Source organism: Camellia sinensis, chromosome 1 (genome assembly GCF_055761805.1).
Source record: "Camellia sinensis isolate YWXY chromosome 1, ASM5576180v1, whole genome shotgun sequence".
Classification (NCBI taxonomy): domain Eukaryota; kingdom Viridiplantae; phylum Streptophyta; class Magnoliopsida; order Ericales; family Theaceae; genus Camellia; species Camellia sinensis.
The window spans coordinates 238,680,787-238,706,824 of NC_138961.1; the positions used below are offsets into that span (position 1 = coordinate 238,680,787).

The 26,038-nt window shown below is 32.8% G+C and overlaps 3 protein-coding genes and 1 non-coding gene across 4 annotated transcripts; 2 read left to right on the plus strand and 2 right to left on the minus strand.

Annotated features, from left to right (window-relative positions):
• The first annotated feature begins 1,134 nt into the window (after window positions 1-1,134).
• On the plus strand, window positions 1,135-2,567 carry LOC114301992 (zinc-finger homeodomain protein 8). The gene has a single exon (XM_082899445.1). The coding sequence runs from the start codon at window positions 1,405-1,407 to the stop codon at window positions 2,395-2,397; it is 993 nt and encodes a 330-aa protein (XP_082755571.1). The 5' UTR covers window positions 1,135-1,404; the 3' UTR covers window positions 2,398-2,567.
• An 8,725-nt stretch (window positions 2,568-11,292) lies between these two features.
• LOC145822859 (uncharacterized) lies at window positions 11,293-11,856 on the minus strand. The gene has a single exon (XM_082921220.1). The coding sequence runs from the start codon at window positions 11,854-11,856 to the stop codon at window positions 11,293-11,295; it is 564 nt and encodes a 187-aa protein (XP_082777346.1).
• A 3,415-nt stretch (window positions 11,857-15,271) lies between these two features.
• On the plus strand, window positions 15,272-15,345 carry TRNAN-GUU (transfer RNA asparagine (anticodon GUU)). The gene has a single exon. It is a non-coding gene; the product is annotated as a tRNA-Asn (tRNA).
• An 8,178-nt stretch (window positions 15,346-23,523) lies between these two features.
• On the minus strand, window positions 23,524-23,901 carry LOC114260183 (mini zinc finger protein 2). Its single transcript, XM_028200240.2, has one exon. The coding sequence runs from the start codon at window positions 23,899-23,901 to the stop codon at window positions 23,524-23,526; it is 378 nt and encodes a 125-aa protein (XP_028056041.2).
• Window positions 23,902-26,038: the final 2,137 nt, after the last annotated feature.

The window sequence follows — 26,038 nt, forward strand, 5'->3', positions numbered from 1 at the left end:
TTTTCAGTGACTTTTATGTTTTTTTTTTTTTTTTTTTGTGTTGTTGTTGTTGTTGAAATTTTTAATCAATAAAAATGGCCAAATGACCTCTTAATTGTGTCTTAGGCCTAGTGATGCTACAAAAACTAATGCGGACAGCGCTTCAATGCAATTGTATAATTTTTTTATTAATTTAATTGTTAATTTTTTTATTATAAATGATTTATAACATTTATACCTCTTTTATTTCAATGATGTATATTATAAATATGTTATTTGTAAAATTTACCACATAACAAACCACTATTATTCTTTTTCTTCGCTTCAAAAATCATAAGTTTCTTAATATATTTATCTTTTTTTGATCAAAATTCTCTAACTTTTGTAGGTGTCAGTAGAATTCACTTGTAAAATTTGGCACTATTAGCCCATTGAATCGGCAGAGTTAAACCAGGGATTATAATGAACCAGTAGATGCACCAAGGATCCTCTAGAGTGAAATTTCTCTAAAGTTTCCTAGAGTGCTAGATTGTGTGGTTGAGATTTACTGGCAAGTCACATCAGAAAAATTGATGTGACTTGCTAGTAAATCTCAACCACACAATGTAGAACTCTAGGAAATTTTAGGGAAAAATCACTTTAGAGGATCCTTGCTCCAGTAGATGGGCCTATTTATTACACACATGACATTACATCCAGAGGGTAAAAATCGAGTAATGCTAGGAATTTTAATTAATTATCACGAAAAATATTTTATAAAAATGATCGTAAAAGATTTTTGACCCTTAGATTAGATATACAATAAGTTACAAAGTATAATATAAGGATGGAGATTCGTTTATGATAATTTTTATGAAGTATTTTTCATGATGCCTAGCATTTTTCTTTATTAAATATACATATGTAAGTTTGTATAGATCTCACATTCATATGAGAAATTTAATAAATTATTTAAGATTTATAATATTTTCCAATAAAAATTATGTGGAGGTCGTGTAAGAAACTCACGTGGTGACATAATTTTAATATTTATCAAAATTGAGAAATTTAATTTTTATAAAATATTTAAAACATAAAATAAATAAATATAAACCGCCAAATAATCTCAATATAGTGAGGGGCATAAAGTTAACCAGATATTAGAACCCGAACCCGAGTTAAATAAATAACAAGGAAATGGTTAAGAAGGACAACCACATAACCCAGATCAGTCATCACTACTCATCATCATCATCATCACCAAAAACAACTTTCATCTTCTTCTCCCATTTCTCTCTCTCTCTCTCTCTCTCTCTCTCTTGCTAAGCTCATCTTCTTCCAATTTTTCTCATCTATGGTTAAAGGTATCTCAATTTTCTGCAAAACTCTAACCCTAAATCTAATCATCAACACTTAAAAAGCCTCATCACGGTTGATGTTTCATCCATGGACATAGCCACCGCCACCGCCACCGCCACCGCCACAGCCAGTGTTAAAACCCCAGAAGCTGAAACCGAAGCACCGACTCGGATCCAACCCAGCAAACCCTTATCTTTCACCAACGGCGTACTCAAGCGCCACCACCACCGCCACCACCACCACCACCACCACCTGAGTGCCCCACCTGTGGTGGTCACTTACAAGGAGTGTCTCAAGAACCACGCGGCCAGCCTCGGAGGCCACGCCGTCGATGGCTGCGGCGAGTTCATGCCTTCTCCCACATCGAGCCCCACCGACCCCACCTCTCTAAAATGCGCCGCTTGTGGCTGCCACCGCAACTTCCACCGTCGTGACCCCGAAGAACCGCTCCCAGCGCCTACCAGCACCGCCGCCCAACACGTCATCGAGTACCAGCCCCACCACCGCCACCACCCACTTCCTCCACCACCAGCACCACACCCACACGGCGGCCACAGCAGCCCAAATTCAGCATCTCCGCCGCCGATCTCTTCCTCCTACTACCCATCCGCACCCCACATGCTCCTCGCCCTCAGCGCAAGCTTGCCGGGCCCACCGCCAGAAAACAACCCATCAATGGCCCCCACGGCCGGCACGACAGCAGCGAATTCCAGTGGGAGGAAGCGATTCAGAACAAAATTCACGCAGGATCAGAAGGAGAGGATGCACGAATTGGCAGAGAGAGTTGGGTGGAAGATGCAGAAGAGAGACGAAGAGTTGATCAACGAGTTCTGCAGCGACGTTGGGGTCGACAGAGGTGTGTTCAAAGTCTGGATGCACAACAATAAAAACACTTTTGGGAAGCACAACAACGGTAACGGTAATGGAAATGGTAGCGGAAATAGTCTTGACAACCATGAAAATAACAGCAATAACAACCACCACCACCACCACCACCAAAATCTGAGCAATCAACACCAAAACAATGATAGTGTAAGTGCACATGTTGTCGCGACTAATGGGTCTTCTTCTTCTTCTTAATCTTTAATTATGGACAAATAAGTACTACTCCATTATTAGATAGTGAGAGAGAGAAAGAGAGACTAAGAGAACAACTGGTCTTATTAGTTGCTCTTTTGTTTTTGTTTTTTGTTTTTAAATCTTGTTTAATTAATTAATGACTAGTGAAGTGATCACATTGTTGAGGATAACTCTCTTCTGCAGGGAATTTTACTTTGTTAATGTTTCATCTTATGTTGCTGCATTGCTTTTAATCTTCCTAATTATCTTTATAACAATGGTAGGTATCATGAAAAAATTTTCATGAAAATAATCATGAAAATTTTATGATTTTTGAATTACTAAAACACACTAATCAAGTAATTCAAAAATCATAAATTATTCATTATCATTTTCATAAATTTTTTTTAATGATCCCTAACTTTTCTCTTTATCTTTAATACTCATTAATTCTTCTCCTTCTGTTTATTTATTTATTTATTTTTTATATAAAAAAGAAAAATTAAGTTTTTATGCTGCTATTGTTTCTCTCTTTTTGGAACTTTAATTGGTTTATTCATTCAGTTTCATTTCCTAGTCCTAAAGTGAACTCTCTCTGTCTCCATTTTTCAGTGTATAATTATTGAGTTCTCTTTTCTGAAACCGTGTTTCCTTCCTGGAATGGAGAGAGGGAGAGAGGAGAGAGAGAGATGCATATGATAGAGCATCTTTTTACCTGCTTAACACAGACTTTTTTTGTTTTATTTTGCAAAGAAGTATATAGATTTTAATGCAAAAGTTTCTATGATTTGGATATATTTACTTGCTAGTTTAATCTTGAGCTGTAAGTATCATTGTCCCTTTCTTATTGATTCTACTTTGAATGTGATCTATGTTTTAGTTGGTTAGTCACAATTTGTGTATCCTTTTGAAATTTTGGAACCCATTTGAATTTTTAGTCCTTTTTTTTTTTTTTTTTTTATCGAAGTCCTTATTTTTTTGAATTTTTAGTCGTTGATATAACCCTTTTACACATATTCCTCTTAAGCTAAAGTACTTCGATAATTAGCTAGTAATTAGTAATTATGGAATATATTGTTGTCCGAAGATAATGTTATATGATATTTTAAGATTATTTAATAATTTTTCAAGTACAATGTAAGATAATAAAATATAATATAAGTATATAATAAGTGTAATATTACTTTTTGTAAATATAATGAATTATATATAAAGTTAAATGAAAGTTTGAAAGATGTTTATTGGTTTTAAATATATTTTCAGAACGCATTTGGTGGGCCGTAGGTAGGTATTACTTAATTTGGATATTAAACCCTATCCATTAGTATTTAATCTAAGTTAAGAAAGGTGATCATTTTTGTAAATTTGTTTGTTTATATCACTTGCCTTTAAAGGGAAGAAGTGTTCATTAGGAGTTGAAGATGACGAAAGAGTACTAAACACTGCTGTCCTGTCCATCACTTCCTCCTCTCCTCTCTTGTAATAGTAGTTATTTGGTGAGGTTTCACACCATCCATCTATATTATTGTGATATTAAAAGAATTGTTTTCGGAAATAATTATTTTTGTTGAATTTTTTATTTTTTATACGAGACGTGCAAAAAATAAAATAAAAAATTAAATTTTTTATAGTTATTTTTTTTTATGTAAAATAGTCTATTATCAGAACACTTCTCATGAGTTTTTGCAGTTGGTTTTTTTAGTGATTCTTTGTTTTTTGATTTTTTTTTTCTAATTTTTTTAATTAATGCATTTGAATTTATTTTTTGTGAATATTAAAAAATTAATATGATATTTAATTTTTTTAATTCTTGACAAATAATTTGATTTTTTATAATAAAAATTGACTTCTTTACCTTGTTGTCGACCGTAATTTGATTTTTTATAATAAAAATTGCATTTCTTTGGTACAGTTCAGGCAGGCTTGATTCTCGTAACTAGCGGCCAATTTTTCAAAACAGTGAAACTAATTATGTTATACTCCAATTGTGATTTTGTCTCCAGTTGGTGTATTTTTTTCTTGTTTTGCTGGTAAGTTCCTTCTTTTGAGTTAGATTAAATCTGGCCGGCAATTGATTATTCTAAAATTGGGGTTCACGGATGCTATGATATCTCCACGTAATGTCATTTTTTTATGTTAAAAAAAATGTGGCTTGATCCATTCTTCTAATCAATAAAAATTAAACTCAACACCATCAAATATTTTTGGGAAATACTCTCTTAGGAAAAAAAATATTTTCAGGACATCACATGGTTATACCTTGATCTATTGGAAATTATCATATTTGTTTTAATCACTCAGCATAAAATTGAGAATTTTATCCACTATGAATCCCAGCCCATTTGAGGCACTGTCCTCTAAAATTGTCAAATAACTCCATCAATCACATCACAGTTGAGGCACTTAGGCCGCCAAATAAGTTGTCGTGCGAGGGAGGGCTGTTTCAGTTTCTGGGGTTTTTGAACCTTGTGGGCTGTGATGATGGGTGAATTCATCACTCACTTATGAGTATTATTATTTTGTTGTTGTTATGGTGGATGGGAGGTTGCATCCTTGTGTGGTGTGATCCTTAACACCCAACCACCGACCTTGTCATAGAGTCATACAATGGGTCGTAGGTCATGGGGGTCCGTCTGCCCTCTCAATTAATTCAGAGACTAATGAGGAGGAGTGGGTTATAGCTGGACATGTGGGTTTTGTACTCTAACTTCCAACATTATCATTACCAATCATTCTCTATTTTCTCATCCTCCTTCTTCTTCTTCTTGTGCTTATTATTGTTATTATTTTTTTAATACATTCACATTAACTAATGAAAATATTCGTATAAATTAAGTTCAGATGTGAAACAACTCTTATTGAATCTAATATAATTGGATGAAATTCGGATTCATATTGTACCTTATACTAATTATTAATTATTACTCATACTATTACCTAAAACACTAACTATTGGTTATTATCACTCTCATATTATTATGCAAAACACATTAGACAAAACACATTAGACACCACAATCACGTAGGAAGAAAATCACGTGATGAACACTACATTGTCATAGCAATTATAATCTATTTAATTAGTTTTCAACCAGCCCATTCCTCCCACCCTAAAAAGAAAATAAAAATTAAAAAATTCAATATATTTGATTTTAACTTTTTGAGTTATTTTTAAAAAAAGTGATTTGAAAATTATATTTTGAAATTAGATATGTGTTTGGTTTCCAAAAATTTGACTATTCCAAAGAAATTCAAATTTCCCACAACACATAGAGAGAGAGAGAGCAACCTAAATGATCTATTCGGCAATAAATTTAAAAAAAATTATTGCCACATCAAAAGTATTCTCATATTTGTTTTATGTATATATATATATTGTATATGTATCAAAAATTAATTTCGTATGCGCCCATACCTACCATTAAATTTGTAACTTTATTATAAAATTTCGTGATGTCAATCACAAAATACGTAATTTAATCACAAATTAGAATGAAAAAAAAAAGTAACCAACTTACAATCTTTTACAACATTAAATACAAAATATTTTTGAATTTTATTTTGTTTTTAAATTTAAAATCCCTTCACATTGAATATTGAGTCAACGTAAAATTTAAAACGGCAGTGATAGGTAGCTCGAAACCGAGCGGCTCGAAATGGCTCGAATTCAAAAACGGCCTCGTTTTTGAGATGAAGGTGAAGCAGAACCAGAAGCAGGGGAGGGAGGAGGGGAGGAGGAGGAAGGAGGAAGGAGAAGGGATTGGAGGGGGAGGAGGATGAGGGACTGGAGGGGGCTCAACATTTGGGGCTGGAAGCGGGGGCCGGGAGGCGGAGGCGAGGCAGAGCCGGCGATCGCTGGTGCTGCGACGATCGGCGACGACGGTGGCAGTAGCGGTGGCGAGGCGAGCAGCGACGATCCTCTCTCCCTTTTTCTCCTCTGCTTCTTCCTCCTCTCTTCTCTCTCTTTTTCGAGTCAATTCGAGCTATTAGATTCGAGTTACGGCTCATTTCCGAATTTAAAATCCCGTCGCATTAGACTTTCGATCAACTTACTGGAACCATTCAGCAATATCAAAAAAATATTTTTAAAAATAAAATAAAAAAAAAAACAAAGCAAAATAAAAGAGAACAAATCACATAAAAAAAATAGAAAGAAAACAAAAAAAAAAGTCACATCAAGTCACATCTCTACTTTCCAAGTGTGCATCCCAAAAAAAAAATTGAAAACTTTTATTGATTTTTGAATTTAACCAAACAAAAATTCTAATTTTTTTTTAAAAAAAATGAGTTTAAAAAATGGGAACCAAACACGTTGATTGGTTCACAGTTAGAACAATACTAATGAATTATTGGGTAGACAATTAAAATGGCTTGTGTTGATTCATTCATTGGCATTTGGAAACAGTAATGACACATTTTATTAAAAGTGGTGTTTTAAAACATCACTAATAAATTGATAAGTATTTTGAATAATAATAATAATAAAAACATATTTCGTTTACTATCACAGTATTAATGGTGCTTTTAAAATATCATTTTTAATGATTTCAAGCATTATTACATTTCGGAATTGGAAGAGGAGTAGGTTTTTGCAGGGCAGCTGACTGGGTGGTCTTGTGCTTCTTGACATTGAACATTGGATTGGAGTGGTGTGGTACACCGTAACATATGCTCTCTGCTACATGGCAGGCAGTGATTCCACCACCTGACACTGCCACCACCACATGTGATGATGATGCCATACGATGCAATTCATGTAATCATAAACATTGTTGAAATTAAAAAAAAAACAAAACACCAAATTGATGAATACCTTAAAAAAATAAAATATATATTGTAAATTTAAAATTAATAATATTATTTTTGGTGAATAAATATTTTTCCTCTGTGCATAGTTCTACCAGATATTAACAAATATATTTATAGATATTAACGATATGTTTCAATTTTGAATTTGGATAGAGAAAAAATAAAATAAAAGAACAATGTGAATGAAATATAAATTAGATTTTATTTTTATTTTTGAATCTTTATCTAAATTTATGATTCAAATACAATTTTAAAATTAGGGTGGTGATTTATGAGTAGAGATGAGTAGTAAGTTGCTAATAATTAAACTTTTTCAATGAATTTTAAAATATTTATTTTTCTAGCCAATTTAAAATAAGATTTAATTATCAAGTTAAACTTGAATAATTTAATATTTTTTTTATATTGCATACATGTTTAATAAGTTGGGTTCGAATATGAAAAAGTTTTTAATAAATCAAATTAGTTGGTTGAAAAACTTAACCAAGACCCCCTTGCCCCCAAAAAAAAAAAAGTTTTTTTTTTTTTTTTTTTTTTTTGTTGAACAAAGAAAGTAAGAAACATAACAACACAAAGAAGAGAAAAGCAAGAACTCCAAGTCAGCTGGTGGATGTCTAACCCAATTAAGAGGGCGACGACCATGAGGGGAAGCTTGGGCCACCTAATGCGCAGCTTTCTTGGCTATTCTAGGACTCCAATGAAAGGAGAAGTGCCCCTGAGTCGCCAATCTCTTAATGTCCTTGAATATAGCTCCACACTCCCACAGCAGGGCATCTTCGGAAACACACAAGCGAATAACATCTTTGTTGTCCCCTTTGATCTCTACCGAGTTGAGGTTACATGCAACCGCTAATTGACATGCACTCCTGCAAGCTAAAGCTTCGCCTTGCAAAGATGAAGTGACCCTCCAGCTTCGCATATGTCCATCAATCAATTTACCCCTTGCATCTCGCAGAAGAACCGCAGTTGAAGCCAAATGAGAACCCTTTTTGATAGCCACATCACAGTTTATTTTGAAGGACCCGGTGTTGGGGGCTTGCCAGTCAGCCACCCTTGGAAGGCAATCCAGCAAACTTTGGTGTTGCCTCATGGCCTCAGAAGCAGTGGCTGAGTCGAACTCCTCCTTCGCCACTCGAGCTCGATATAACGTCGAGGAGGGCTCTATAGAATGATGGTTGAAAACCAAGTTGTTCCGGTCTTTCCAAATATACCACCCAATCCATACAACAAAGATAAGAAGATTTGCCCACTCATGATCTGAATGAAGTTTCTCTAACAGATTACAAGACCAACGTAAAATCGAGCAGCTAGGATCTCCATCTACAGGGAACCTGAGATCACAACCAAACCAAACCGCTCGAACCCAGTCACATCCAAAAAGAAGATGTTCAATAGTTTCCTAAACTCCTGGCAAACCGGACATAGATCCGAAGTAGCACAACGCCTCCTATACAAATTATCTTTAGTAGCGAGCCCATTGTTGCACACCCGCCACCAAAAATGTTTGAGTTTGGGAGGAATCTTTAAAGCCCACAGCAACTTCCAAAATTTTTTAGGAGGCTGGAAAGAGGTAGAATGAGGGAAAGAATTACCCCTGCTCACCTTAGTCAAAGCTGTAGAATAACCCGATCGCACCAAATACTCGCCTTTGGACTCAAAGTGCCAAACAAGGGAGTCAGCCGTGTTTTCCATAGCAATTGAGATTAAACTAATAGCTTCAACTTCGGCTTCAGACACCAAATTTGCCAAAGATTCAATCCTCCAGCTCCTTGAGTGGGCATCTGTGGGAGCCGGAAAATAATATATATCAACTTATTAAGCTAACCCAATCAAGGCTTGCCAAGGGCCCAACTATTAGGCTTATTCGGCCCACCCCCGTCTATAAAAGGAAGGGACCTCATAATATACAGGTATGATCTCTCTCTGCTCCAGGTAGCACACAAACACTATTTACTTTTCTTGATTCTTTATTCATGGTAACTGACTTCACCATCGGAGTACCTCCGGCTGGCAACCCCAGTTGGTTGGCGCCGATCATGCTCGTCTTTGCAGGTATACCAGGATCAAGTTCATCTCTTCGTTGAATCTCACCAACAATCCATGTGAGAGGATATTTCATGGTCTCACAGCATCAATGACATCCTAAACATCTTGAATCCCAGACTCCGCAGGTTTCGATGAAAGAACTTTGAACCTAGGGATGGCTAGAATCCATTTGTCATCCCAGAAATTGATTGTAGCTCCATCATTTACTTGCCAATGAACACCTTCTTGAAGCAATTGACGGCCCTGAATAAGACTTGCCCAAGCCCACGACGCTCTCCTTCCTCTGGCAGTGTGCATGAAGGAAGTATTGAGGAAATAAATTGCTTTCAACATGCGGGCACAAAACGAGCTTGGATACTTCAATAATCGCCAAACTTGCCGAGCTAAAAGAGCCAAATTGAAAGAATTAAGGTCTCTAAAACCCATGCCTCTTTGATGCTTTGGCAAAGTCATATGACCCTAACTCAACCAATTAATCCCTTTCCCTTCTGGATCTCCTCTCCACCAAAAATTTCGAATGTAAGAATTAAGCTTGTCACAAAATTTTTTAGGAAAGGCAAAGCACGCCATGGCATAAGATGGGATGGCCTGAACCACTGCCTTAATCAGGACCCCCTTCCCAGCTTGAGACAACAAATTTTGTTTCCAACCTTACAGTTTGGATAGGATCCGCTCAATAAGAAACTCTTAGGCTTCCGCTTTAGATCGCCCCCAAAAAGATGGTAAACCTAAGTACTTCGAATTAGGACGAGACACACTTAGGCCAGCCGTGGTGCAGATAGAGGAGCTAACAGTTACAGGAGTATTGGCTGAAAATTGGACACTAGATTTCTCAAAATTTACCAACTGACCCGAGGCTTCACAATAGATCTTTAGAATATCTAGCACATGATTACATTCATCTACATCTGCTTTGAGAAAAAGGAGCACGTCATCCGCAAAAAGAAGATGGGACAAGGTGGGACAGTGCCTAGCTATCTTAAAACCGAAAAACAGGTTATTACGAAGACTTCGATTTAACAGTTTAGAGAGCACATCTGCTACCAAAATAAACATGTACGGGGACAAAGGATCACATTGACGTAGCCCACAAGTTGGAACTATAGATGCCCGCTTTTCTCCATTTGCAAAAATTGAGAAAGTGACTATAGTCACACATTCCATAACCCAACGGATCCAAATAGAGTGAAATCCCATCTTCTGCAAGAGGGCTGACAGGAAATCCCATTCAACACGGTCATAGGCTTTGTTGAAATCAAGTTTAACGACCATGTGCCCTAGCGACCCTTTCTTCTTTAGCTTCAAAAAATGAAAAGCCTCATGGGCTACAATGATATTATCTTGAATCAAGCATCCGGGAACAAAAGCAGATTGGTTTGGAGAGATAAGACCCTTCAAAAAAAATTTCAGTCTATTAGCCAGGATTTTTGTAATGATCTTCAAGTTAAAGTTACACAAACTAATAGGGCGAAATTGAGACAATTTTACCGGGTTAGCAACTTTAGGTAGAAGGACTAAGTTTGTTTGATTTAGTTCCTTGAGCAAATGACCTCCCAAAAAGAAACTTTTCACCGATTTGCACACCTGACCACCCACAGTGTCCCAATATGTCTGATAGAAAAAACCTGGAAAACCATCTGGCCCGGGCGATTTTAAGGGTCCAAGCTGAAAAACTGCCCCTTTTACTTCTTCATCACAGATTGGGGCAGTCAATTGGCAATTCATGACATCCGGAATTAATGGCTCAACCACCGATAAGGCCTCCCTAAAATCTCTCTGGCCAACACTAGTGAACAGATTGATGAAAAAACCATACATATGATGATTAATCTCAGTGTCTGAAGAAAGCTAGTCCCATCCTCTGTTTGAGGTTGAAGAATCTAATTCCACTGCCTTCGTTGAATCATAGATGCATGAAAAAAGTTAGTGTTTTTATCCCCAAAATTTAGCCAACGTAGTTGGATCGTTGGTGATGGAACATTTCCTCCCTCGCAAGAGACAGTTCAAGATCAGCTTTTACATGTAACTGATTCCTCAAATTGTCATCCGAAAACGGTTGTGCTTAAAGAGTTTCCAATTCTGACTTTAGGCGAGAAATTTGGATTTGATTATTGCCAAAGTGTTTTTTACTCCAAGCTTTAAGACTTTCCCTGCATAGTTTAAGCTTCTGGAGCAGTTGGTACATAGGGGACCCTATATGAGGTTTATCCCACTTGGAACGAATCACTTCTTCATATAATGGGCTAGTGGACCACATTGTCTCAAACTTAAAAATTCTGGGAGCCCTTTTAAGAGGAACACAACAATTAAGCACTACAGGACAATGAGCAGAACCAATTTGAAGCTCATGAAACACTTGGGCGCAAGGAAAAAGAGTTCTACATTCTACATTCGCAACAGCCCGATCTAATCTTTCTCTCACATTATCAACCCCTTTCTGATTATTCGACCAAGTGAAAGGGCAGCTCTTAAATTCCAAATCCAAAAGAGCACGGTCAGATAAAAGTTCATGGAAAAATTGAAGTTGGGTCATACGGCATTCGGTTCCCCATTCTTTCTCCCCAATCAGACCAATCTCATTAAAATCACCAATGCAAATCCATGGATAGTTGTTAGCTAGAGCCATCTGTTTAAACTGAACCCAGAAGTTTTTGTGGAGTGACCTTTGCGGAGGAGTATACACAAACGAGATAGCCCAGCTAGATGAAAAATTAGAAGTAGTAATCACTGCTCTAATCATGTTTCTTGATTTGTGCCTAACTTCCAGCTAAAAATCATCGATCCACTAAAGAGTTAACCCTCCTGAAAGACCTTCCGGTTCGACATAACAATGATTTGTAAAGTGGAGGCGTCTCCGAATCCTCTCCAGTGTCACTGACTTATTCTTGGTTTCCATTAAAAAGACCACTTTGGGACGATGAGTTGAAACCAGCCCTCAAACCATGGGGTAGGCTGGTGATGTTCATAAACCAATATTGTACGTGGTGTTGGCAAAGGTCAAAATCACTATGTCAACTGGCAATAACTGTTTTTTCGTTTTAAATTGAAGGTCCAAAAAGAAATTCGATCACTTTCCCCTTTACCAATCGACCCATAATTCAAAATGTCTTGAATTGAATCACCATCTCAGGTTTTTGAAGACAATTTATCAGTTATCCTATCTTTGTTAGCACTTTCGAATCCTTTAAACCCCACGCGCTTTAGCTTTGATTTACACAACTGAAAAATGTTATTCATTAATTCATTTTTTATTTGATTTTCTTAATATTAGACAGAAAGGCATGAGTTTCACATGTATTTATTGATATGAACATTGCTATCTTTGTTTCTACAAATTTTAATTTAGAACAACAGAAAAATCCAAGAAATTTTTGATGACTAATTAAATACAAATAATACAAGTGAAACAATATGAATGAAATTACCCTTTTAATGACAGGCTTGTTGTTTGAGAGGTGTTAAATGAAACCATCAAAATTAAAAAAAAGAAAGAAAATTACTTAAGTAAAATTGTGTAACATTATTAAGAGAGTTACAAAATGAATCCCTTGGTCAATTCACCATATATCTCTTAATTTTACATGTAATTTGACAAATTAATATATAATAATATTACGGTAATAGATTGATTTGTAAAGCAAAAAAAAATCTAATGTTGATGATACAACAACATCCCCCAAGGTTTCAATGGTGGCATATCTTGTTTGGATTCTCAAATGAGTGGTGTTATTAGCGTTCTATAAATTATTTTAGACCCTTACTTATAAATTTTGAAATCCTTAAAATTTCTTTTCTCCATCCAAATAATACCAAAATTATCATTAAACATTCCACCCATTGAATGCACACCCTACACCCCAAAAAAATCTCACTTCCAAAAAATCCTAACAAAATCCACTAAGAAGAAGAAAAGTCTTAATCTTTTTAAAACGCACGAAGAAGAAGAAGAAGAAGAAGAAGCAGAATACTGTCTCTGCCGATTTAACCAACTTCCCATATGATATTTTTCATTGTTCTCAAGTCCAAACTCTTGATTTGAGCCACAATAATCTTTCAGGGAATGTTCCAATACAAAACTTGTCTATGGTTGTCACCAACCTTACTTATCTTAACCTATCATACAATCACTTCTCGGAGATTAAAATTTCAGATTCCCAATTCTTAAAACGGTTCAGCTTTTCGAGTTTTCTTCATTCTAGACTCATCCCACATCACAAAAAGTTCAAAATCAATGTTTGGTTACCGGTTCCCAAACTAATAAATAATGTTCGGGCCTGTCTTCTCGAATTTCAATTATATGTTTAAGAGTTCAGTCTCGAAAAAATAACGAACATATTTTATTATTTTTGCTATTTTTTTTCAAGAAACTTACCCCTTACAAGGTCAATCTCCTCTGAGCTAAGAACAACATCAAAGTTATGAACCTCCTCTAAACTTTTATTGTTGTAGTCCTCTTATCCTATAGAGTTGTGGTTGCCAGAAAAAATATCAATTCATTGTCATAGCCGAAAAAATGTAAGTAATTAAATAGGTGCCACCGTTACCACCGGAATATTGCTCCAAAGGATTTTCTAGGTTTTGAGAGTGGGTAGGTTTTGAAGGTGGGATTTGGAAAGATGAACTGGTGGTAACGGAGGTAGGTGCTCTCATAAACCTTAATTCATGATGTATTGGGTGTGTTAGTTTAATTGTGAGATAGGGTGTCTCAAAATTAATGATGTCCTTTATAATAATTTTATTTGAATTTATTATTATAATAAAAAAATTAAAATTTAAAAAATTTAAAATAATTTATAGAGAACTAATAGCAGCACTTTCTCAAATAGACACTTTAGACAAATTTGAGTCGGCATGCTTGTGAGTCATGTTTTATTCATAATTTTTTTAATTACGTGATTGGTTTTCCGCGGTTACAATCTTTAACTATCTATTTGCGTTTGTTTTTAGAATACATTTCAAAATTGTACATTGAATTCTGATTTTTCATATTCATTTAAGTTTCGTTTGACAATTTAATATTTTAATTTAAAAGTTAAAAATTTATTAAAAAAATTAAAAAACTAACAAATTATATAAAAAAGTTAAACATTCTTTTTCATTTTACTTTTTACATATCTTTTTGTAAAAAATTTAAAATTCCTTCTAAACATATGGATTTGTTAGGTTTCTATTTCAAGATATAATTTTTGAGAAAATTTTTCTAAATTTTTGAAATTTTTTTCTAAAATTACTTTCTTTCTCCTACACATAAATCAATCATTTTTTTTCTCTCCTTTCTAATTTTCAAACACTTTTTCTCTCACACATATCTACTCAATTATAACAAAATATCAAATTATTCAAACTTCTAAACTATTTTCAGAATATACAACCAAACAAATCAAAAAAAATTCTAAACTCCCTTCCCAATTTTTTTTTTTGAAAATTTATTTCAAAACACAAACTGAACACACCCGCTAATTTTTTTTTATCTCATATTTTAATTAAAAAATTAAAACATTACTAAAGTAGCTGTTCCAAACAAGCCCTATGGAATATATACATGTTTTTAATGAGGGCTTAAAACCAAAATGTGAGTTGCGGGAAGTTCAATATATGAGGACATTAATAATGAATAATTCTAAAATATTCTCATGTGTCCACTCCAATTTTGAGAAATATCCACCTTTTTGACTTTTGAGATATTATTATTGATGAGGTCTATAGATTATTTTAAACGTCAATCATGAAAAAGGAGTAGGCGAAGTTGAAGCCTCGCACACTCATAACTAAATCAAGCCATGCATAGACGGACTCGAACCCATGTGCTAAAATAATGTAGAAAGCACTCGCATTTGTCTAACCAAACAGGGAATTGGGTGAGCTACCCTCACCCCTAGTTCACATGGCTCCTCTCTTCTCATCCTGACCCATGATCTGAGTCGCGTCGGGTCAATCTTTGGTGTAGAATGTGGGTGTACTAAAATTGAAATTGGGTTTTGGCGTAGGTTGGGTTAACTCAAAACAATTAAGTATCTATGTTTCCGAAATTGGCATCCAAAGCTGGAGTAGCTCAGTTGGTTAGAGCGTGTGGCTGTTAACCACAAGGTCGAAGGTTCAAGCCCTTCTTCTAGCGTTTCAATTTTATTTTTCTTTAAATTTTTTTCAGTTCATTTTCATTTTTTTTCATTGAACTTTTTTATTTTTACTTAATTTTCATTATCACCATAGAAGAGAACATATGACACATCAGAAACAATAGTACAGAAACTTTTATTTGCTAGATTGTGGTAAAATTTTCATTAATTTTTAGTACCAATAGACAGAGGACAAAAGAAACACACTAATAGTAATATATATATATATATATATATATACATATATGCTAATTAATTGGAATTACCATTATATGAACGAGTGTATTTAAATATGTCAAGAAGTAAATGACAATAGAGAGAAGTTATATATCACAAAAATGTGGATTCTTATGTGACAGTATTTTAAAAATGTGTAAAAATATTTTGAAATTTTAATTTTTTTTGGATGTCTCTGGTTATTGACAACCAAATCATTGTAATCACAATAACCCATAAAAAAGAAAAAAAAGAAAAAAGAAGCCCAATTAAAATAGAACTGAATTAGGGAGGAATAGATTATGTAAATATAATTTTACACGGACAGCAGTGACTGTTGTGCTTTATTTTGTAGTGTATTATGGACTTATTTTTATAATCTGAACCGTTCATGTTGTAGGGTTTGTTTAGTACTTCATGCCTACCAAAAATCATATTAATCGGATATCAATAACTATATGATTGATAACCAAAAAAATAAACAAGAAGTTTTTCTTTTGAAAAATAGTATAAAAATATACAATTTGATCATATAATTATTGATATCCGATTAATATGATTTTTGACAGGCATGAAGTACTCAACAAATCTTACAAAATTAACGGTTCAGATAATAAAAATAAGCACATAATATATCTCAAAATAAGACACAACAGTCAATGCTGTGCCAAAGACACAGCAGTGACCCAATTCCAATTTACACACAGTGACTACTATCATAAGAAAAATTGTTTGCTTAATTAATGTACACTGTGTTGGTGGCTTCGGGTGAGTGGCCAATAAGGGTGTTTTAGTTATGAGGAATTTACACACAAGTCTTAATTTATAAAATTATACTCTATTAAGGTTAAGTTTGGCATCTTAAAAAAAAGTCAAAAAATCACTATCATATTTAAGTCATATCATCTTTTTTAAGTCACTTCACCTCTCTACCACATCACTTCAAACTCAACATATATTTCATAAAAAGTCAAAAAGTGCACTTATTTAGAACATCCCAAACAACCCCTTAATTAAAATATTTTGGACCTTTAAATCTCATTAAATTTTTAATAGTCGGAATTATTCTTCAAACAATGATTATTCACCATTTATGATTATATAAAGGAATATGATGATTTGACATTTGTTTTGATTTTCAAAACTTAAACATCAACTTTCAAATTGAAAAAAACTAAAAAAAAAATCATAATTTTTTTTTTTGAAAAAATTGAAAAAAATGAGTTATTTTTTTGTGCAAAATTGAAAATTTTGTATCTATAAAGGAGCATGCTGATGGAACATTGATGTGCAAAACTAAAAAAAAAAACTTTAAAAATGAAAAAAAAGATAATTTTCTCAGTTTTAAAATTGAAAAAAACTGTTAATATTCTCGGTTTTATTGGATAGTTGAATCAAATCAATAAGTAAAACGGCAAAAATATTTAATTTCATATTATATTTTTTTTATCAGTTAGTAAAATAATTATGTGAAACATTATTATATAAAATTGATAATGTTATTAATTTTTAAAATTAAGAAAAACTGACAATATTATCAATTTTATTAAATAAGACTTAATGGTTTAAAAAATCTTAAATACGATATGAATTATCATAACATTTATAAATAAGACTTTTAGATAATTAATTTTTTATTTATTTAAATACTCTTTTGAAATTGTCACACTTTTCTTATTCTTAAATTATCCCCATATAACTTCCAATTTTAAATTTTATATTTTTAGTTATCAAAAATACACTCATCATTGTAGTTCTAGAGCACACTACGGCCCTTGATCACATGGTGAAAACGACTTTTCTTTCATGAATTATTATTCAAGAGGAGTACGCAATTGTTCATAATCGCTAATTCAATATGTGGGAAATACATATATAATGCTTTGTGAAAGGTTGGCATCATGGTTGGAATGGACCACCATGCCTTTCACATATATAAGTTTGTGTGTGTCATATATTTATCTTCCGACATCGATTTGGCAATTACTGATTAACAATAGATTGCAAAACACCCCACACCATCATGGTTTGAAGAGTTATTGTTTGTCATCTCCATTGGATTCTCGTGGTGATCTTTTCATCAATGTTCAAATTGTAGCCCATTTGAATGTCATTATTGGGATTAGTTGGACTACCTTTGAACCAAGCTAAAATGTGGATTTAATTTAATTAGCCTTGAGCCACTTGGATCCCCCAAAATAAATAAATAAATAAATCTCTTCAAATAGCATTTTGATAACGAGGACATTCGGGTTTTGCCTCAACTAATTTGAATATATAGTTTCTTGTCTTACACAAAATTGTCAAGCAAATTTTATAATCTCCGATTTTCTTTTCTTATATCAAATTTCATGTTTCATAAAAAAAGAAATTTGAAAATTCAACAGAATTGGATTTTAGGTTTGTTTTATTCTGGAGATGATTTGTTGGGATGGGAACCTATTAGCAAAATTGCAATTCGGTGCTGGTATTTTTACGCAATTTTCTCATATTTTTCTTATGTCTAATAAGTTTTTGAAGATGACACACGCTTCGTAAAGCATTTATCATAACTAAACTTGTTGCTCAGCTAATCTCATAAAATTATTCCAACTTTCACGTAATAAGTCCAATGGTTATCGCATCGAAAGATAATAATCAACTTCAGACTCAAATCCACCACCAGAGCTTAATTTTCTTGGTCTAAATTTGAGCCTCAGCTCCTTTCTCAGAAAAAAAAAAAAAAAAAATGTATGCGATGATAGGAACAGTAATTGCTTGGCCATGGAGGACCACAACTCCATTAACATCACCAAGGTTACGCTGCTTGTAATGTGGTCCTCCTATTTCCATCTCTATTTATTCAACTGTATTCTTATGTGTCAGTCTAACATTCCAAAACACATGGGCCATGTTAATTTGCCTCGCGATAGGATAGGACTTGATAACTTATTCTGAGATGAGTTATTCATACGAGGGTATTTCAGTTATTTTACAATAAAATTTTATTTAGGGATATGTTATCCTATTTCCATTACAAAATAATCATGCATATAAAATGACCATGTGAGCATTTATCCCAAGTCATTTATGAAGTGAAAAGACAACTCCTGGATAAAATAGTTTTATCTCACTTTTTATCTTTTTTTTTTGTGAATGAAACGTTGTCATATGAAATGATTAAATACATAGATACATTACGTTGCAACTCAAAATCTCACACATGCCATGATTTGATATATTTCTAATAGTTTGTTAGCATTTTTTTTTTCTTTTTTTTCCACAGATTTATTTTTAGCTCAACAAGGACTGCAACTCATTTGCTTCGAAGTACAGTATTAAACTGCAGGCTTAATTTCCATGCGAGAAAGAAAGAAAAAAGAACCTTTTGTTGGCTAAACGAAAAAGGGACCTGAATTGAATGGTTTATTTGGGTTTTAAATTTGAGAAGAAATTTATAGAGATAAGAGAAAAGGCAAAATTCAAATGCAACTTAAAGCTGTTTACGAATTCCTTAAATTTTAGGTGTGATTATGCACACAAATGGATATGATTCAGCATTGTCTGATACTATGATTTTTTTGTTTTAATGTTAAATTTGGAGACATTAATTACAATTGATCTGATTTTAGTTCTACAAGAAATTTAAAAACAACTTTCACACAAGTATATAATATCAACAAAATTAATTTAAACTAGTTTAATTACATGTAAAAAAAAATTGGGGACAATAATACATGTACTTCAATGAAAGTCTAATACATTGTAACAAATTTTAATTTTTGAAAAGCGCTACGGCTGTATTTAAATAAGAAATTTAGGTAGTAATTTGAAAAGAAAAAAGAAAAAAGAAAAAAGAAAAAAGTAAGTAAAATACACTGCAACAAATTTCCATCCACCGTTTCTATTTTTCTTTCTAAATTCATATTTTAAACACAAATCTACATGATATCCTCATTTCTTCTGATTCAAACATATTTTTTGCTTGAACAAGTTTAACCAAACAATCATCTAAATCCAAGGAACAACTAATATCTTTTTTTTTTTTTTCCTTCTTATGGATAATTTGATAATGGAAAATGTTTGGGAGCTCTAAAAAATTAGTTCTAATAGTTTTAATGTGTGTGTGGACTTTATCTGATGTGATGCTTTGGTCCTGTGTTTTTTTTATTTTTTGATTTTCACATCACTAAAGCTCAATTAAAACTTTAGTTTTATGGGGATGAATCACTACTTTTGATAATGTTTTTTTTGGGGGTCTTGTGATGTGGATTCAATGGCCCAAATGAAAAAAGTAATCTCTTTAGTCAAAAGAAGCATTTACGGCCCATAAACATAAGAAAACGCCAACCCATTTGCTGTTATCATTGGGTTTTCAGTGGGCCTTTGCCCATTCAAGTTGTAAAATACGTTCCCGGTTCCAACGGAGTCTCGTTTTTGTTCAAAAAAAAAAAAAAAAAAATGTCACGATTAAGAGAAAAAAACAATATTAAGAAAACCGATAAAATAATTTAAATCTATCACATAATTGGTGGAAAATCTGGTTCGAGGGTCTCAATTTCCTGGAAATTTACTTTGAAATCTGAGATAAAACTTTGAGGAATATTAAATTAGGGAAAATTGTTTTTGGCACCAAAACTTCTAAAAGCTTATTCAGAAGTAGTTAAGGAAAAATTCTCTCGGAAACATTCTAGAATTCCTCTTCTCAGTATTTTATTTTGAATATAAAACAGAACAATTTTTATCACAACAATAAGTAATTGTTCTGTTAAATATGAGTAGTTTTGAATTCCCTGATAATTTCAAAATGATGATAGCACAAGTTTTTATAGCATAAATTTATGCATGAACCACTTGTATTTTTATTATTTTGTGTATATACCACTTTTTTGAAATTCTCTCTCTTTTATTTATTTATTCTTTCCTTCGAGCTATGTTTGTATTTTAAATTTGTAAAGGGCAAAGAAAATAAAATTAGTTAAACATATTCAATATTTATGGGTAACCAAATAAGAAATATACTGTTTTCTTAATCCAACTAAATAAATTTATCCTCTTTCATTTTTTTTCCTTTTCTATAATTTCAATTTCCTTCCAAAAATCCAACATAGGATCCCTATTTTGAACTATGTTTCTCACTTCAGTAACATTACTATATGCTCTATTTCATTTTAGTATATTTTATACAACGAACATACTAAGAGTGGATTTTTTTTTATTATAAATAAATGTTTATATTAGAATTAGTGATTTTTGTACCCGATATACAAGAGTGTAATTTGGACGGGTTCAACTCGAGCAACTTGAGCCTAGCCCAATTTTTTTTAGGGTTTGGGCAAAATATTTTTGAATTTGGTACGGACTTGAACAAAAGTTTAAAAGTCCGAATTAAATTTGAATGTGCTTGCGCAAAGACATCAAACAAATCGAGCAATCCAAAATCTGAAATATATATATATATATATATATCAAAATATTAAATATATATATATATATATATATTATTAGTCATTGGATAATATTAAAATAATTTAGATAGTTGGATCATATTGAATGTATATTATATATATAAGTAACGCAATACAATTTTTTTGTTTTTTTCCATTCATAAATTGTAAAGACTATCACAGCGGCATATCTCTTACATTATATAAATGATTTATTTTGATGTTTTTAATGATTTTATATATAATTTTTTTTTTAATGGAGTCTAATTTTAACAAATTAATTAACTTAATTGAACTAAAAAACAAAATAAAATTTATGCACAATTCCGGCAGCTCGAATTTAACTTGGGTTAGATTTGGACTGGGTTTAGACAACTTCTCAACCTATCCGAATCTGCCCAAGTTGCACCCTTACCGATATATCGTGTACTATAGTCCTCAAATTGATCTGAATGTTTCATTTTTGAAAGTGAATGTTTATAGCAGATGTTCTGAATATCAAACACAAAAATTCACTCTAACAATCCTTTTTCAATGATTGGAATTTTAGACTGTAGTAAAGCAAGCGACAGCTGTTTGTATTTTGTAATGTTTATTTTTTGTGATACACTTTTACAATGAAAGTTAACAACCCTCAGTTTCTTATATAAGAGTTCATGTTATATATTACTAACTTGAAGGGAAAAAAAACCCTAATCACTCTCTGCCTACTAGATCAAAATGGAATTTTAATATCATTGTAAAATCACATGTTGTACTGATACATCAACCCAATTAGTCATCCAAAATGGAACTTTGACATCATTGTTAAATCACATGCTGTACTAATACATCAACCCAATTAGTCTTCTTAAGACAGGTGAGGAAGCTGTGCCCTTCCACATGGAATACCGAAGTTTCGTTATCAACCACAAAAAATGGCAGATTTTTTTAGCAGAGATGAGAACAAGCTATATCAAAATGAGTAAATGTTATACATAATTTCATTTCTTATTTTATTTTTTGGTACATAATTTCATTTCTTATTTTATTTTTTGATCATTGCCAAACAGAAGGCGACTGGAGTGCCGAAAGTATGATTATAAATTACCTTAGGCGGTATTACCCCCAAACATGTACTATTCGCATGCTAGATTTGACATCTACCCAATTCAAATTAACATATACCTAAAGGTTTGTTCCCTCCATATGCTCAAACCTAACTTGGGCTCTTCTGGTTGCACAGCTCACATGGCAAATATCAAAGTATTTGATGATGAACATTTATATATTTATTTTTTTCATTCAGCCAGCAAAAATATCTAGGAGTTCCGGTATTGCATTAAAGCCATTTGTTAACATTTCTCTTTTCTTCAATCAGTAGCTGCTTATTATTATGGTTAAGAATGTGCACACAAGGATTTATGATTTGATGTTTTTTAGCATACTAAATTCTAGGGTTTAGAAACATGATAGGACTTGATTGAAACTCTATCTATCCATAATTTTCCTCAATTTGCTTGGTTTTACAAATCAATTCCATTGATGGACCAAAAGAAATGAAAGCAAGGCCTATAGGCAAGAGTGGATATTGATTCCATACTAATTAATAATCACCTTTTAATGACATAGTTAAAGGACAATTCCACCACAACCACCAACATGATTAAGTATGCATGGGCCCATAACTTGATAAAAATTACAAACATACAGATCTTTCCAGACAGATTAGGCTAACAGCCATGCATTTCTGACCTAAACCTAGAAACACACTGCAACAAGTATAAAGAAATAACTTACCCTATCTAGAAGTAAAAGATATGAAAAGATTCTTCCAGTTAAGTATAGCTATGAGACCTCAATAAGTGATTTTAAGTACATCTATAAATTATTCTTTTTTGGTCAATTTTTTCTAAAATGTATTTCCAAGAAAAAAAGTTTTAGGTTCCTTCATGAAGTCATAAATTATTGATTATTGACAAAATAACAGCATACGGAAGGTGATAGTTAAAAAGGCAGATATGCAAGAGGAGCAGGAGAAACGAAGATTAATCAAAGAATGTTTTAAGAGAAAAACCCTACGTTTGTAACCGAAATAAATGAAAAAAAAAAAAAAAAAAGATAGAAAATACATTTAAGGAAAAGATATGTACAATTCAACTCACATCACATATTTGCTTTCTGTTTGGCTTCTGGCCACTAGCAAAAACTTAATTACAATCACAATTTGAGATCCATATTTTCCTGATCTCAAGACTCCTTTTTCAGAGGCAATTTTAACTACCTCCTACTGACCAAATAAAAAGAAAGAAAGACAACACGGACACCACTTCATTCTTATACATAATTAACATATATAAAGCTTTATTCATGTGCACCAACATGAAAATTACTTCAAAAATATCCAATATCAAATATAAAGAGGGAAACAAAAAAACCCAAATTAAATAGGAGTCTAGACATCACATGAACATCCTTTTCCACCCAAACAAACAGACTAACAAACACACACACACACACACACACACACAAAGAGGGTTTCTTTTATCCTTATTATTACTTCCCATGTGAAGAAGGTGAAGAAGACTCACTCACTGCCTCAGTCTCCACTTCCCTTCTGTGGAAGTTTCTGTGACAGCCACACGCGGCGCAAGTGAGTGCACCGGTTGTCCCTTCTTCCCCACTAGCCATGAATTCCCTGCACCCATCCACAGCGTACCCTCCAACGCTAGCCGCGTGGTTCTTCTGGCACTCTCCATATCTCACACTCCTAATGGTGAGAGATGAAGTGGTAGAGTTTCTTGAAGATGGTTCATCTCTTTTCAGAACCACTTGTCGCTTCCTCATTTCTTCGGTTGGTTCTTCTTCTCCTGCAAATGATTTAGAGTCGGTTTTGGAATTCTCCAATTGATCTACTAACCTAGAAGTTGGCATAGACAGAGATAGAAAGAGAGTGAGAAAGAGAAAGAGGAAGAGAGAAATAGGCCAAATCTCCAGCTCACATATTTGGCTTGTGGCAAGCCCTAACCCTAGAAGGCATATTTATAGCCAGTAAACCTTTCAGTACATTAGGTTAAAAACCATAACCACCCATTTACAGTGTCACTGTTCAATCATACCATTAGTTTTTTACTATAGTAAACCCTAAAATGATAATGGTGAATTGATCGCCCAACCAATAAATTACAAAAGTAATTCCCTGCCTATATCCAAAGCAAAACCCTAAAATAATGAGAGCTTTTCATTTAGCCCAATAAAAGCTCATTTGAGAATTGATTATTTTAGTTGATTTTTTAATTTTTTATGAAAAAAAATGTGTAAAAAAACTTGGTTTGGTTTTTTATTTATTTTAGTCAAAAAGTCACATGACAAACAATCATAATAATAACAAGAGAAAATTACAATGGTAGTACATGTATTTTGCGTCTTATTTCACTTTGGCCATTATAATTTCAGTTGATTTAATTTAAACGTTGAATTTATGATTTTATTTCAATTTAATCTAATTGATTACAATTGTGTCCAATTGATAACAATTGTTAGTGTTTTTAGAAGGAAAATGTGCATATGTTCGTCATGTGTTATGCTTTTTTTATAGGTAAGATTATAAACTTGTTCAATTTAGTATGTATACCAATTCAGTAATTATTTTTCTTAAAAAATCATAATCGGCGTTATCAATTAGACCAAAATAACTAAATCTAAAAATTAAAGATTAAAATCAAATTAATTAAAATAACTAAAATGACACACAACATAAAATGAAGAGACTATCTAATTTATCCTAATAAAATAATGATACTACTAATAGTGAATAGTGAATAGGTTAGAGTTCCAAACCAAATTGTGTGTGGCCCCTAAACTGAGGAGTAAAAGGCAAGTTGTGGGGTGCACTGAAACGATGCCAACAACATTTGTCTAGCTTTGACCTCAAAACGTGAGCTGGATTAAGTAAACTTTGCCTAACCATTCGTACGCACTTAACCTTGTTTTTTTCCCTTTCGCCCTTGTTTCTATGTAGCTAGGATCAATTAAGGCTTAATTCATTAGGTTATTGTTTTTAAATGTTAAGCCTGGTATAAAAACAATCAGTTAGACTACTAATAAATTGGCCAGGATATTTGACTTAGTTTAGTGGTTGTTGGGTTTGGTTTATTAGTGTTTTAGACTTTGTTGACTTTTTAATTATTGTCAATTAGTAATTTATTTGATAATGTTGTTTGAGTTTAAACTTTTGGGTCAAGTGGTTGGGCCCGTAAAATTCTTGGACCGTTTTAAGTAATATTAGAGCCAACTATAATCCAGCAAAAGGGCATCATGAGGTGTGGTGCAGGGGAGTAGAGGATCCGGAGAAGACTTGAGGCCCAGGGAAAAAGGTGTATATTGGGAAAAAAAGATTCGATAAAAAAAAAGAAGTAAATATTCAAAAATATTAAGGAAGTTTGGGAAGACTAAAAAAGTGTACTTTTTGTCTTTTTGGACTAAAAAATTGAGGTTGAAAATATGGATGTTTGGGTTAACTTTTTGACTTTTTATTAAAAAATGTGTAATAAAAAATTATAAAAATTGATTTGTAGGGAAAAATTTGAATTGGGAGTTGTGCAGCCGTAATTGTTGACTTTTGATGAATAGTGTTAACTTTTTAACTTTTTGAGTAACTTTTTGACTTTTTAACTTTTTTGAAAGTACCCAAACTTGACCTAAAACTCATGTGTCAAGCACGAGAGGTTCACATGAAATGAAACACTCATCTCGCAAATAGTCTCAGTTACTCGACTGCTGCTGCCACCCATATCACCAAAAACCGAATGGACACACACATGATTTTAATGTAAGGGAAAGAGTATATATTAACGGTGGTGTTATCTGTACTAATTAGTATATTAATACTAGTTATGATATTATTATTGATCCTATTCATTAGACAAATTATAAATATCAAAAATTTCTTAAATTATGTCACATCATCAATTAGTACACTAATTGGTGCATATAACATTATGTTCTATTAAAAGTTTTAAAAAGAAAGTGTAAATTATAACATTAATTTCTACAAATATATAAGGTGAAA

Bases quoted from the DNA above. Each gene is read 5' to 3' on its own strand.
- LOC114301992 (XM_082899445.1), top strand. From the start codon at position 1,405: ATGGACATAGCCACCGCCACCGCCACCGCCACCGCCACAGCCAGTGTT.
- LOC145822859 (XM_082921220.1), bottom strand. From the start codon at position 11,856: ATGGCTCTAGCTAACAACTATCCATGGATTTGCATTGGTGATTTTAAT.
- LOC114260183 (XM_028200240.2), bottom strand. From the start codon at position 23,901: ATGCCAACTTCTAGGTTAGTAGATCAATTGGAGAATTCCAAAACCGAC.